This window comes from Danio rerio, chromosome 22 (assembly GCF_049306965.1).
Source record: "Danio rerio strain Tuebingen ecotype United States chromosome 22, GRCz12tu, whole genome shotgun sequence".
Lineage (NCBI taxonomy): Eukaryota > Metazoa > Chordata > Actinopteri > Cypriniformes > Danionidae > Danio > Danio rerio.
Window position 1 is genome coordinate 17,186,439 of NC_133197.1, and position 14,541 is coordinate 17,200,979.

General features: G+C 35.1%; 2 protein-coding genes across 2 annotated transcripts; one reads left to right on the plus strand and one right to left on the minus strand.

The window, feature by feature from the left end:
- Window positions 1-281: 281 nt before the first annotated feature.
- On the minus strand, window positions 282-6,617 carry si:ch211-197g15.5. Its single transcript, NM_001423248.1, has 8 exons — window positions 6,529-6,617; window positions 5,558-6,065; window positions 4,124-4,172; window positions 3,850-4,045; window positions 3,612-3,764; window positions 1,007-1,178; window positions 836-936; window positions 282-767 (listed from the first exon to the last, which is right to left on the minus strand). Exons 2-8 carry the CDS (start codon window positions 6,063-6,065, stop codon window positions 597-599), a joined length of 1,350 nt encoding a protein of 449 aa, NP_001410177.1. The 5' UTR covers window positions 6,529-6,617; the 3' UTR covers window positions 282-596.
- Window positions 6,618-7,069: 452 nt separating this feature from the next.
- On the plus strand, window positions 7,070-13,955 carry rab11ba (RAB11B, member RAS oncogene family, a). The gene is given in 5 exon segments (NM_214770.1): window positions 7,070-7,137; window positions 8,713-8,908; window positions 10,584-10,777; window positions 10,858-10,938; window positions 12,744-13,955. Coding segments are annotated over 5 exon segments (657 nt in total). The 5' UTR covers window positions 7,070-7,097; the 3' UTR covers window positions 12,890-13,955.
- Window positions 13,956-14,541: the final 586 nt, after the last annotated feature.

Below are 14,541 nucleotides of genomic sequence, written 5' to 3' on the forward strand. Positions count from 1 at the left end.
ACTACAAATAATTTAAGTTAAACTAATCTATATGAGTACTGTGAACTTACTCTATTTAAGTTGAAATAATGAGGTATTTAATTAACTCATAACCTTCAACAGTGAGTTCAAAACCCTCTTTTAAATGAGTAGACTTAACTTTTGGTCAAATTTGAGCTAACTACACTCATTTCATTTGATAAGTTGACTGTTGGGTTTTACAGTGTACACAGATAATATAGTGTGATAACTGACGATGGGCCACTATATTAATAAAAAAAAGAATGCACAGCCCCATAATATAAGTATTAATAATTGCTGCTTATTTTAATTTTACAAGCACAGAATGAAAAAGTGAGCAAAAAAAAGCACTTTTTATAAACCTAATACACATTTAACGTCCTGAATTTAGTTTTTCTCTAAATTCTGTAAATAACCTGATTGTGACATAACAAATAGGCAACTTCAGAAAGCAACAGTGATTAAAATGTAATGTTTGGCCGATATTTGAACTGCATTTATGATTGTAAAGGATCTAAAATGGATAAAAAAATAGAGAATAGAAAAGTGTATTGTGCTGATTAAGAGTTATGTGTCTTCACAGTGCTTTCTGTGGCCTAAAAGGATTCAACATCATCCAGATAGTCATCTACTAATCGAAGCATCTGCTGTAGAGCCGTGAGAAGCAGGATGTCACAGTTTAGCTCCAGCTCCAGCTCCTGACTGTAGTTCTTCACTGGTAAAACACAAGACACCGGCACACCCAACCTAGAGCTCACCTCCTGCACCTGCACATACAACACACACCATTATCTCCTGTTCAGTCCAATTAACAGCTCATGTTCTTATGTCTCACCTTTGACTTGATGTAGGAACTGAGATAGATTTTGTAAAGGTCCTTCTCCACATGAGGACAAGCTTCATCTACTTTTGTCATCACGACCATTTGGGGAATGCCTGAAATGTTTTAATACAAACTTTCAGCTGGCAGCAAGTAAAATAACATTGATTACTTTAATGTGCCTACCCAGTGAGTTTATTTCTCTACGCATCAGAGCCAGCTTTTCTTCAAGTTTGTCGGACATAAGGGAGATTTTACTGGCGTCGATCACGTACACCACACAGTGGATCTTCTCCTGGAGAGACGCAGGACTGGAGGACTTCTGCTCATCAGGTTGAAATGGTGCTCCAGGGTTGAACTGAATCGAGAGGATTTAGCATCAAATAAAGTAATAAATGCCAATAATCTGTGGTTTTAGGGAATTTATAACCCGCTTAAACCACTTAGCAGTTATTATTCACTGTAAATTATAGCTTTTATGGAGATTATTGTTTTAATGAATGGATATTCCACATACACCTTATGTACATATACAACAGCTACACAACAGATTTAAACACCTCTCAAGCATTTAAGGCCCTGTTATACTTCAAACAAACTAAAATTATGCAATTCCAAACAAAATCTGACTAAAATGATGTTCTTTTTAGTTAATTTCATCAGTTTAAAACACCTCACTATATCGACTTTTGTTCATTTTGGCTCCTAAACACCTTTGAGCTACCATTAGTCTGTGATGATTACACAATCAGTAGTCGTGTTCTGGATCTTCCTCTCTTTGATGTGTAATTTCTTCCTTTGATTTGTTTTTCATTCAAGGGGTGAAACATGAACAACATCTAACACAACAACACTAGCAGGATGAATACACTGGAGAGTCGAGTATCAGAGCTGGTACAGATATATCCGCACCTGTAGGATCGCTCACAGAGAAATTTTAAAGAGTTTGCAGACACCAGTGATGTCTGTCTATGGCAAATAAAAAACAATGTAAAGATAAGCTTTGGTGGCTTGTGAAGTTCTCGTGAAGAAGGCTGATTGCCTGATGTTTATAAAACTGTTCTTCTTTCTAAGCCAGGCCCGGATTGGCTAATCGGGAGGACCGGGAGAATTCCCAGTGGGCTGGTCTGTTTTTTTGGCCACAAGGGTGTCTCTAGCTGCTTGGGCTCTCAGCAGTCGCACTTTTTATTTATTTATTAATTTGACCATAGCCTCACTCTTTGTATTCATTATTTTGCTGCAGCTCAGCTCTTTTTATTTATTTTCTCGCAGCCCCGTGAGCAAAACACAGCCCGCAGGTTAATGATGATGTAACTATCATTCGACCCTAAACAGCGGCACCTTAGCGAAAAAAACAATTGGAATAATCAAAATTAATGAATATTACTTCTACTTAATGAAAATCAGATGATTCACTACATTAATAAATCTGACATAACTTGATGAGAAATCTAAAGAGGAGAAAAAGTTCAAGCCATCTATAGAAATGTGGTTAAAAAAGTCTTGCAGTAGCAAATGCACCAGCATCATAGCACCATTGTGGTCCAGTGGTCAGCATGTTGCATTACGAAGCCAACGACCCGAGTTCAAAGCTCACCTAAATATTTTTTATTTTTTTTTTAATTTTTAGTGTTAAGACATATAATACTGTTTGGGTTACATATGTAGGTGTACATATTTTATTTTTAGTTTTTGTGTGATCACCGTTACACAGGACTGGATATCTATAATATATATCTATTTTGCACCGAATACAGTTAAAGTCAGAATTATTAGCCCCCCCGTATTATTAGCGCCCCTGTTTATTTTTTTCCTTAATTTCTGTTTAATGGAGGGAAGATTGTTTCAGCACATTTCTAAGCATAATAGTTTTAAAAACTTATTTCTAATAACAGATTTATTTTGTCTTTGTCATGATGACAGTAAATAATATTTTACTTGATATTTTTCAAGACACTTTTATACAGCTTAAAGTGACATTTAAAAGCTTAACTAGGTTAATAAGGTGAACAAGGCAGGTTAGGGTAATTGGGCAAGTTATTGTATGATGATGGTTTGTTCTGTAGACTTTAAAAAAAATAGCTTAAAGGGGCTAATAATTTTGTCCCAAAAAATGTTTTTTAAAAAATTAATTACTACTTTTATTCTAGCCGAAATAAAACAAATAAGACTTTCTCCAGAAGAAAAAATATTATCAGACATGCTGTAAAAATATCATAGCTCTGTTAAACATCATTTGGGAAATATTAAAAAAGAAAATAAAAATCAAAAGGGCGCTAATAATTCTGACTTCAACTGTATATATATTTAGATATTGCAGGAAAGGACATTGTGATGTTTTAAAGAAGAGTGTTGGAGATTTAGCTACCCTTTAATGTTCTCATATTTATGAAAAACATTTAAAGTTCTAAAGCACCTGTTTCCTTAAAAAAGACGTAAGAGTGTCATTAGAAACTGAATTGGAAATTACGTTATTATAATATAGTCAGTCGTGAACTAAGGTGGGCCAGCTAAAAAGGAGTCCCACTCCAGCCTTGCTCTCAGCCACCATTGTTGTGCTGAGGTGGGCATGCCAAGCGTGAACCATTTACAACCCTGCTTACTGCAGTGTTAGAGTGTTCAAAAACAGTACACCATCACTCAGCCTTTACAAACTTATTTTTGCCTTCAAATTAATAATGAAAAAGAGTTTAGTTTGGAGTATACCAGGACCTATTCTGGAACTATGCCAAAACTGTATCATTCAAACTTCAGTCTCTATTCATTTTGGAGATTCAGTAAGTGCTCTTACTTTATAGCGGTCTGGTATTTGTCCTTGAAGAATGCTGCTGATGTCCTCAATGTCCAGTCCTGCTCCTGATTGCTCTTCGAGGCCCATGGTGTCACACAACACAAATGGCAATGGCTTTCCTTCTCGACCGTCTTTAACTGGGTATGTGCGAAACTGTTAACCAAGAAGACGAACACGATAAAAAGATCTTCCTCAAACTGAAGAGAGGCTTCTAAAGGAAGCTCTGTAGAAGCTATACCTGTGTGGTGACACTCGTTCCTGCAAATCCTGAGATGGCTTTGTTGGTCACATGACCAGTGAAAACTGAGTTAATGGAGTTGAAGAAACTGGATTTTCCAGCACCCACAGGACCAATCATCAGAATACGAGCACGGCTGACAGACGTCACCAGGGGTTTATAACTCCTGATCATTTTCATGAGCTCCTCTCTTCGTCTAGGAAATCACAACATTATTTTTTAATTAAAACTAATGTATGACATAAAAAATGATTAAAGGACAGTGCAAACTTACATTGATGTCCAGGAAATATTCCTCCATGGCTTCTCCTTGGTCACAAGGTCTGATGAATGTTGAATATAGATTATTACCTTAAGCTAATAGAAATCTATTACACATCTAACAGTCATTTAATTACGGATGGCTTGGCTAAAAAAACAAGACTAAATCTGGGCTGCTAGTAAAAATCTAATAGTTGTCTAAAAATTGGCCAAAACTAGACTAGTCATCAAACAGACAGGAATGAACACATTCCCGACACATGAAGTTGGTCTAATCTGTGTATTTGATGACTAGACTAGTTTTGGGCTATTTATAGACATCTAGATTTTAGTGTGGTTGTCTTTTAAACAAAAAATTGCTTGATTGGATTTTTTAAATATTATACAAAATCTTCGCAGTGGCGCCGTAGGTAGTGCTGTTGCCTCACAGCCAGAAGGTCGCTGGTTCAAGCCTCACCTAGGTCAGTTGGCATTTCTGTGTGGAGTTTGCATGTTCTCCCTGTGTTCACGTGGATTTCCTTCAGGCATTCCGGTTTCCCCTACAGTCCAAAGACATGCGGTACAGGTGAATTGAGTAGGCTAAATTGTCCGTATAGTGCGAGTGTGAATGGATGTTTCCCAGAGATGGGTTAAGGCTGGAAGGGCATCCCCTGCGTAAAAAATGTGCTGGATAAGTTGGCGGTTGATTCCGCTGTGATGACCCCGGATTAATAAAGGGACTAAGCCATAAAGAAAATTAATGAATGAATGTTTGGTAAACAAAGTAAGTCTCTCATATAATATATCTACTAAAAGAGAGAGCATATTACTTTACAAAACTGTATTGTAAATAAACCATATGAACCTTTTCATATTAGTCAATAATATTACTGAAATTAATATAAAAACCAAATAAACATATATTTATACATATTTACATATGTCAATAAACAAATTCAATGATGGGCTAAAAAATGTCTGAAAATCTGTGGATTTCTGAATGGGCAGAATCCTTGTGGCTTTAGTTATCATTCATTTATTCATTTTTCTTCAGCTTTGTCCCTTTATTCATCAGGGGTCACCACAGCAGCTTATCCAGTATATGTTTTACACAGCAGATGCCCTTCCAGCTGCAACCCAGTACTAGGAAACATCCATACACTCACTCGCTCACACTCATACTCTGCATGACTGTAACTAATTAGGTTTATTAGGCACTTCTTTGGACTATTGGGGAAACTGGAGGACCTGGAGGAAACCCACGTCAACATAGGGAGAACATGCACAGAAATGCCAACTGACCCAGCCAGGGCTCGAACCAGAGACCTTCTTGCTGTGAGGCTACAGTGCTAACCACTGAGCCACCATGCTGACCACTTTAGCTATCAATCCTAAACAAACTAATTTTTAGAGATTAAACTCAATCACAAAACCTACATGACAGACCTTTTTTTTGTGATTGACTTACTCTGTTCGACTTTATACACCTCACATTCAGTCAGGTCACGGTCATTTCCAAACAGTCTTTCAGCATTGAAGCTGAATGATGTCCCTTTTTTAATAAGAACCTCTGGTTGGTTGTTGTAACAGAAGTACAACTGCCCACCAAAGTTGGGAGATCCTCCACTATCATGACGTGCATAACATCCACTGTTAACTTTGGTGTAGACAGGGATCTTGCCTTGAAAGGTGAACAGGAAAGCTTCGTTGTCAGCAAGATATTGCCCACTTTGAGCATAATGTACACTAGTGTATCCACCAAAGATATAGCCTGAACGGTTGTAGGCTACTAGTAAGGTGGGACCCTCATTGTCGCATCTCTTATGGAAAATAGAAGCTTTATATCCATGAACAGAAGCTTTATAGAGAAGAGACAGATCCACATTTCCAAGCAGGTCACAGAGCTGCTTTCTTTGCTCTTTTGTTAAATCAGAAGAGATGGGAAGCCCAAGCAAACCTCCCAACTGTTGTTGCATCTTTAAGGAAAAACAAAACAGCATGCAAATATAAATACAACAGCATATTTCAAATGTTCTAGATATTTGTGATCTTATTCAAAATGAAATATTTTTTTTAATCTTATTTTTTCATATAGCCTGCTATGAAAATATGTTTACGTAAATGATGCGTTGTTCTTCAGGGCATTGCAGTGCATTAATGTCAATAATTGACGCGAACATGGTTAAACGAAACTTTGAAAACCAAGCCCAGTTAGTTGAAACTGAAACCAGACGTAACATAGAAAATAGAATTACAACTATAAATGAACACAAAAAAGATTTAAATAATGACGGTAAATTTGTGTTTAGCTTTAATGTCGTAGTATAAAGCAATAACAGTTTATAACATAAGTTACTACGATAAGAAAGGTTTCTCATGTGATATAAAATAGTTTGCAGCTCTGCTTTAAAATGTCTAGTTTCACTACATTATGCTTACCTTTATAGCAGACCTGTTCGTTGTAGGCTTATATGAAATCCCGCAAGGTATTCGTACTGTACACCAAAGCAGAAGATAGTGTCTTCTTCCTTGAGCGATCTGCTGTAAAGCTGAGGTTTGTTGCAGGCAATCAAATAAGTGACGTAAAATGAATTTCCAACATTTAAATATATTTAAATTTGAATATGACGTGCCCCTCGCCACTTCACTGTAAAATAAAGTCCGCGTGAGAAGTTTACGGTGTTTATTTTGCTACCCCGCATTGTTATTCGTATTCTTGACTTAAACATAGCAAGTTTATCTACTCAAAATAATTTTTTTTTTGCTAATCTTGAAGTCTAACCATTGTTTTTGCGAAAAAAAAAGTTTATGAACAAAGGTCTGAAACTGGTTTGAAACCTCATATTTTGGTCGCTTCGTGAATGAATCATTTGGTGCCGATTTTGAACCGGTTCAAATGATCACTAAGAAGATCCGACTCATTAAACGATTCGTTCACGAATCGGACATCGCTAAATTCAGGAGAGATCCGTTGCTAAATAACAACATTTCAGTGCGGTTAACCAACCATGGGGACCCGTGACGACGAATACGATTATTTATTTAAAGGTCAGTGGTTTTATGTAGAACAAGAGAGAATAATAAACGCATTTTATTTTCATTTGTAATAAAGGGAAAACAGCAAGTTTCCTGAGGACTGTGGCTACCTGGTTTAGCTGGAATGCTAATTCACTGACATTAGCAATCGAAATGTTAACCGGTGACTTTCGACGAATCGAGGGTTGACAGAGGATTAACTATTTTAAAGAGTTATTTTCAAAATCTGCATTGTCTTTCGACTATATTCCCTAAATCGTCATGACAGTTGCTTAATGTAGTTAGCATTATGTTAGCTTGGTGACGTTAGCTCTCTAACCTGAGAATGCTAATGTGAACTAAATCAACTTGATGTAATAAGTTAGCACCAAAACCATGAACGAGGTGTAACAAATTCCCATTAAATGTGTTTAGTTTTATATCATGTACGCCGAAAAAACGAACAACTTTTCCAGTCGTTTAACAATGTGTTACTTAATATTCTGTGGTTGGAATGCTAGGCCATATGAAACTTTGTCGTTTCTTACACAATAGTGTTTTCTTAATTTTCAAACGGATCAATATTGATTAACAACACGCAATTAAAATGATTTTTTAACCAGATTTATACCATCTCGTAATATGTTAAATCACAAAGCCGGCAGATTAATTGCATTATAAAGTTGACAACTGCATGATAATGACGTCATTCTGAAATTTTAAAGACATCTAAGACATGACATTGTGAAATAACTATAAATATAAATAAATGTGTGTGTGTGTCTAAACACACACATACACACATACACACATACACACATACATACATACATATATACATATATATATATATATATATATATATATATATATATATATATATATATATATATACACACACACACACACACACACACACACACACACACACACACACACACGTACACGCTTGCACCAGTTAGATACATTAAATTTCCTCTTACACATACTTCTTGTTTCTTGCCACACTGGGTTCCTGATTTTACACCAACCCTTTAAAATGTGTTGTTTTTAGCAATGTGAGTGAGAACCACGAATGTGGTCATTGTATTTTGTTTAAATTGTTTAGCAGTGTTTAGATGTTCTCCACTTGATCTACACCAGTTTTGTGAATTACTTTAGGTTTCATCTAAAGAAAATGAATGGTGACCATGTTGCGGAGGACACAGTAAAGCAGTTTATTATTATTTTTTAACTCATTTCCTGACTTTATACACTTTGACTAGGCCTGTATTTCAGTATTTATGGTGTGGAATAAAGGATAAGCGACCGTGGAAGTGTGTGTTTGTAGATTACGGCTTTTCTGTTATCTCTGTGGCCTTGTTGTGTAGAAGTAACCAGGATGACTGACTAATCTCCACAGCTTCTGCTTTTCAAATGATGCCATCGTATTTGCTTTGGGTGCACACTTTGGTTTGTGGTTTGCTTTCAAGTTTTATTCCATATGGTGATGGCTGTACATCTTCCTTATAGATATGGTTTTCATTGGAGCAGCTATAATGCGTCTTTGGGATTTCAAGCTTGAAGTCTTGCTCACAACAGACTGACATTTTATTTAATGTATTCTAGTGGTTCTCATTGGAGACTCTGGGGTGGGGAAGAGTAACCTGTTGTCCCGTTTCACTCGGAACGAGTTTAACCTGGAGAGCAAGAGCACCATTGGTGTGGAGTTCGCAACCCGCAGCATCCAAGTGGACGGGAAGACCATTAAAGCTCAGATCTGGGATACAGCAGGACAGGAACGCTACAGAGCAATAACATCAGCGTGAGTATAGGACTTAAAAAGCTCTTATTATTTGATGCTAAAATAATAGTAATAGCACATATTTTCTTTATTAATTATATGTAAAATATTAAATAAATAATGCAAACATAATTTTATATAAACATAAACAATATATTAGACACTAATGATAAATTACTCATTAAATAAAGGGTTTTTTCATTAATAATATCATACCATTATTGAAGATTCAATTATAATTTAATAACTAATTATCTAATTATAAAGTAAATTTACATTTAAAATTTTGTAGTATAAGTATTTAAGTGTTATTAATATTTGTATTATTGTAAAAGTGCTATATAAACGTAAACAATATATAATAAATTAATAATAATGATTATAATATAAATTATTCATTAAATAACTTAAATATTTTAGTGCTAATATACTATTTTTTTTGAAAATGCAATTATAATTCTAAATGACTCATAATTGTGCTTATATGGTAAAGTTATATTTTTAAAAAAGTAGTATGAGTATTTTATAGTGTTATTAAAATTGGTAATATTGTAAAAAGTTTTATGTAAACATAAATAATATATAATTAATAATAATGATTAAATGATAGGTCATTAAAAGGAAATTTCTATTGCTAATGTCATACTATTATTGAAAATGCAGTTATAAATACACAGTTATTATTTACAAAATTAATTAATATTTTAAACTATGTAGTATAAGTACTTAATAGTGTTATTAATAATTGTAATATTGTAAAAGTGCTATATAAACTTAAATAATATATAATAAATTAAATTAATTATATTTGTTAAATGATAAATTATTTATTAAAAGGGTATTTCTTATTGCTAATAGCACACAATTATTAAAAATATAATTATAGTACCATAACCAATTATGTATTCATAACAAACTTATAATTAAAAATCATATTTTAGTGTTAGTAATAATTGTGAAAGTTCTGTTAATGACTTAGAAAATATATCAATATTTCTGATTTTTTGAAGTAGTTACAGGTATTGTTTGCACTTTTTAATATTGTTAACACATTTTTAGTTTAACTCTTAAGTTTTTATTGATTCATTTTAGTCAGTTACAGTATTAAATACAAAGAATCACAAGACATCAAGACACAACTGTTTCAATCTAGCAGCAGAAAACATTTGGTTTACATTTTCTTTCTCTCCTAATTAAACAAAACAATAACATATTCTTGCTTCAAGAACAATATAAAAACTCAAAACACACACACACACTTAAATTTTTATTATTATATTTTTTATTATAATTATAAGATTAATAAAGTTAAGACATATTAGGTTGTACAGCAATACAGATAAGTGTTAAAAATGTGGGAGGAAGGGTTGCCAAATAGTGTCAAACTTTTCAGGAATACCGCAAACTGTATACCTAATCTTTTCTATTTGAATAGACTGCATTAGATCATGCATCCAATGTACAAAACTGGGTGGAGAAAGATTTTTCAGTTCAGTGTTCATTAACATAAGCTTTATTAGTATATTGTCATACAAATAAAGTAAATATTTTCTAATATATTCAGTGCTGCTTAATTACTGAAGTGAATCAAGAACTGACGCTGAATGTTTAATTTGTGTCAACAAACATCTATTTATATCTACTGTATGAATATGATTGAAATTCTGTAAATAATTTGCCTGGATCTCCTTTATAGGTACTACCGGGGTGCAGTTGGAGCTCTTCTGGTCTACGACATCGCAAAACATCTGACTTACGAGAATGTGGAGCGCTGGCTGAAGGAGCTGCGGGATCATGCGGATAACAACATCGTCATCATGCTGGTGGGCAACAAGAGCGACCTGAGGCACCTGAGGGCCGTGCCCACTGATGAGGCCAGAGCTTTTGCAGGTAAGAGTCTCCTTCTGTGTTTTCAAGTCATTGGGAATGTTTTTATGTTTCAAAAATATCCTTCCTCTTGTGTCTTTCAGAGAAGAACAATCTCTCCTTCATTGAAACATCGGCGTTGGACTCCACAAATGTGGAGGAGGCATTTAAAAACATACTAACAGGTGGGCCCTTTCTCTGACTAAATGTATTGGCCCTCCTAAGGTTTGTACAGAAAAGACCATTCACACATCCATTCTAAAATACCAGTAAATTCTGACATCCTTAACCAGAAATGGCCTCAAAACGGCTGCGCTTGTATTTGTAATCATAAAAGGGCTCGGGCTTTTGTTTTGTTGGTGGTTTCACTTTTATTTAAAGCTTTAGCATTCATGCAGCTGCAGAGACATCCAAAGGCAGAAGCACTAACCGCAGCTAAATGTTTACACATTTGACTCCATTACAAACTCTGTGGAAAAGTATTGTAAACAACTTCGATGAAAACATATGGAGGAACGCTTTCTCATGTTGAGATGTACCTAATATGTGTGTGTGCTAGTGCTCACCGGAGCACTCCATGTGCACACGCGTCAAGCAACTGAAGCAGAGCTTGATGGTCAACAAACAGCGGTTTATCATAAGCATTTTATTGATAATTATTTTACGCAGTTGGCATTATTAATGAACATAGAAACCGTATGTGACTACCATCTAGCAGCTAAATGTGTCTGGTAAAATATTTAAAAGCTTTTATTTTCATAAACAGTGCGGATGTGAATGCGTCTGGATGTTCTGATTGGCTGGAGTAGACGTCTCACGTCAGCGTGTTCTAAGCGTGAACGCGCTCCTTCCAGCAATTTTCCTTTTGCATTCACACAGCGCAGCATTCTGACAAATTACCGTTGGTTACAACTTCTCTTTCCGGAAAATTGCCTGAACAAATTTACCGGTATTTTCAAAAAGGGCCTGTTCACACATACAGACCCTTCTGAAAAATTGATGGTAATTTTCCACAAAGTTCTGTATGTGTGAAACTATACCAAAGCGTTTTGCACAGCTGAAAATGTCAGCGCTCTTTCAAAATAGCTCTGTTGTGAGCAATTAAAAACGGCTGAGCTCTCAGCAATTCAATTCAGGTTTATTTGTATAACGCTTTTTATAATAATTGTTGTTTCAAAGCAGCTTTACAGAAAGTGCACATTATTGCACTACAATTAAACATAAGTAATTATAAATAAGCCTAGTTAATCTGCAGTTTTATAGCATATAGGTGATGTCTATGCGTACATGTTTAATGAAGTGCATTTGTCTGTGTACATGATTAATGAAGCACTGAGCGTAAAAATGGACGCCCAGTTCCTCGTCATGCTGCTGCCTTTTTATAAATGCAGCACTTCCATTGAGTAATCGAGCTCAAACCTGCTTTGAAATGGATGTAGGAAAATCTGTCGCCCAGAAGTCTTTTGACTGGATTTTGCAAGGCAAATTTGCATGACCATTAAATCTTTCTCCTTGAAAATTTCTTGATCCTGTATATTTCTTTTCAAATGGTAATAATTTCCACCAAACAACACTAAATGATCCCACTGGGCATATCAATATTAAATATTTGTAACATTTTATAAGATGAAGAAGCATGGTAACCTTATTGATATTGATTGCAATATTATATTTATTTTTTTGGCTTAGTGCCTCATTTATCAGGGGTTTCCACAGTGGAATGAACCGCCAGCTACTCTGAAATGAAAGGCCAGAGGATGCTCTTTCAGCCACAACCCAGCACTGTTCTGTGAAACAGCCATACACTCTCTCATTCCCACACACACGCACACTTATATTAATCATAAAAGTAAAAAGAATCTTGTTTTAAACCCTCAGTTTCCAAATGAATATTTCAATAAGGGCCCTATAAAGGGTTAAGTATTGTTTTATTTTATTTATTTATTATTAAATATGGCTTTTTAAAAAAAAAATGTTGCTGTTGTTTCAGAAATCTATCGGATTGTGTCACAGAAACAGATGGTCGACAGGCCCGGGCACGATGAGTCTCCTGGCAATAACGTAGTGGACATCAGCGTGCCGCCCACTACTGACGGGTTAAAGGGCAACAAATTTCAGTGCTGTCAGAACCTGTGACCCAACACCCCCTCCCCTGCTCCTACCCGACCCTTGGGTTTCAGTTCCCCTCTATTTATCTCCGCTTTCGCTCCTGTGTGTTGTGCTACAGCTACGGCTCTCTCCTCTTTTTACCTCGTCGTGATTACCACGCTAATTCTAGACGTCCCATAGAAGCGTGAATCTCTAGGTAACATTCCTTTTCCTTTCTTTGGGGGGATCTTTGTTTGTATGTCCCTTTTTTTCTTTTTTTTTTTTTCTTTACTATCATCAACCATCTGGTTTGCAAAACTTGTTTTTTTTTTTCGGAAGTGATAATTCGAGCGCTGATCGTGTGATCTGCTCCTACGGAAAAGGGATGGTGAGGGATCAGTGTGTCTTTGGCTTTCTCTGATGGTTATTCTCTGGGATCCACACTAAAGGCCTGCTGTCGGTTGAGCCAGATCCCTGACTTGGGCTTGAAAGGGCAAGTTTTTTTTCGTATATAATATATAAATATCAATAAAATAAATAAATTGCGAATTCGTCTTGTCTGGATCGCACGGATACCAAAGGAGGGCTGCTGTTATCTTTATTTCAATTTGTTAAATGTTTCAATTGTCACACCTTTAGTCCTATCCTGCAATATTTTACGCCAGGACTGCCGGGTGTGTGTTTTTTTTGTTTGTTTTTTTCGTCGCAATTTGAGCAACGCATTCAGATTGCCGTATATATAGCAGTTATTGAATGCGTCTATTAAGCATTTCATGAGAAATTCTTCAAATAACAGTTATATATAAATATAAAAATGTAAACTATTCATTGCATCACTGAGGGATTATAGCTCTTCAGCGGGGAAATGCAATGGTCCGCAGTGTTTTAGATGGTCAGTTGTTTCACCGGTCTGTGAAAAAGTCACTATATATATTAGATTGTTTGACTTTCAGTGATACGGCTAGTTATGGAAATGCCTTATGTTTTCCCATACTGTGATTAAGATGCCTTTTTCAAGTGTGGTTATGTGACATTTACACATCCATGAAGTCACAACAGCTGTTCTGCCTTTTATCAGGTTACATTGAAATGGAAAATAAACCAAATTACTGTCACAGTTGCAATCGTGAATCTTTTTTTGACTCTATTGCTCAACATGTTTGTGTGAATCTCTCTCTCTATCTATCTATCTATCTTATCTATCTATCTAATCTATCTATCTATCTATCTATCTATCTATCTATCTATCTATATATCTGTCTATATATATATATATATATATATATATATATATATATATATATATATATATATATATACATATATACATACATAGCCTGTAATAAATAATAAACAGCCTACTGATAAAGTAAGTTTAGGTGTTCACAATCAGGTGATGTGCTCCACCGACACGATAATCTTAATATTATTTTGCTGTTTTTCATATGCGCACGTTTAGGATTTGAGGTAATAACATCGCCATGATGGTCAAAGAAATCAAAACATTTTTTTCACCCAAACAAAATTTAATAGGGCACTAAAGGCTAAAGAACTTGTATTTGCTTTTTGAAGCCAATGACTTCTCACCATATATCTTTTCTAAAGCATTCAGTATAGTGTAAGAGCATGTTTATTACTAAGAAAACTAAATCAAAATTATATTTTAATTAAACACATCACATCACATACAGTAAGCTACT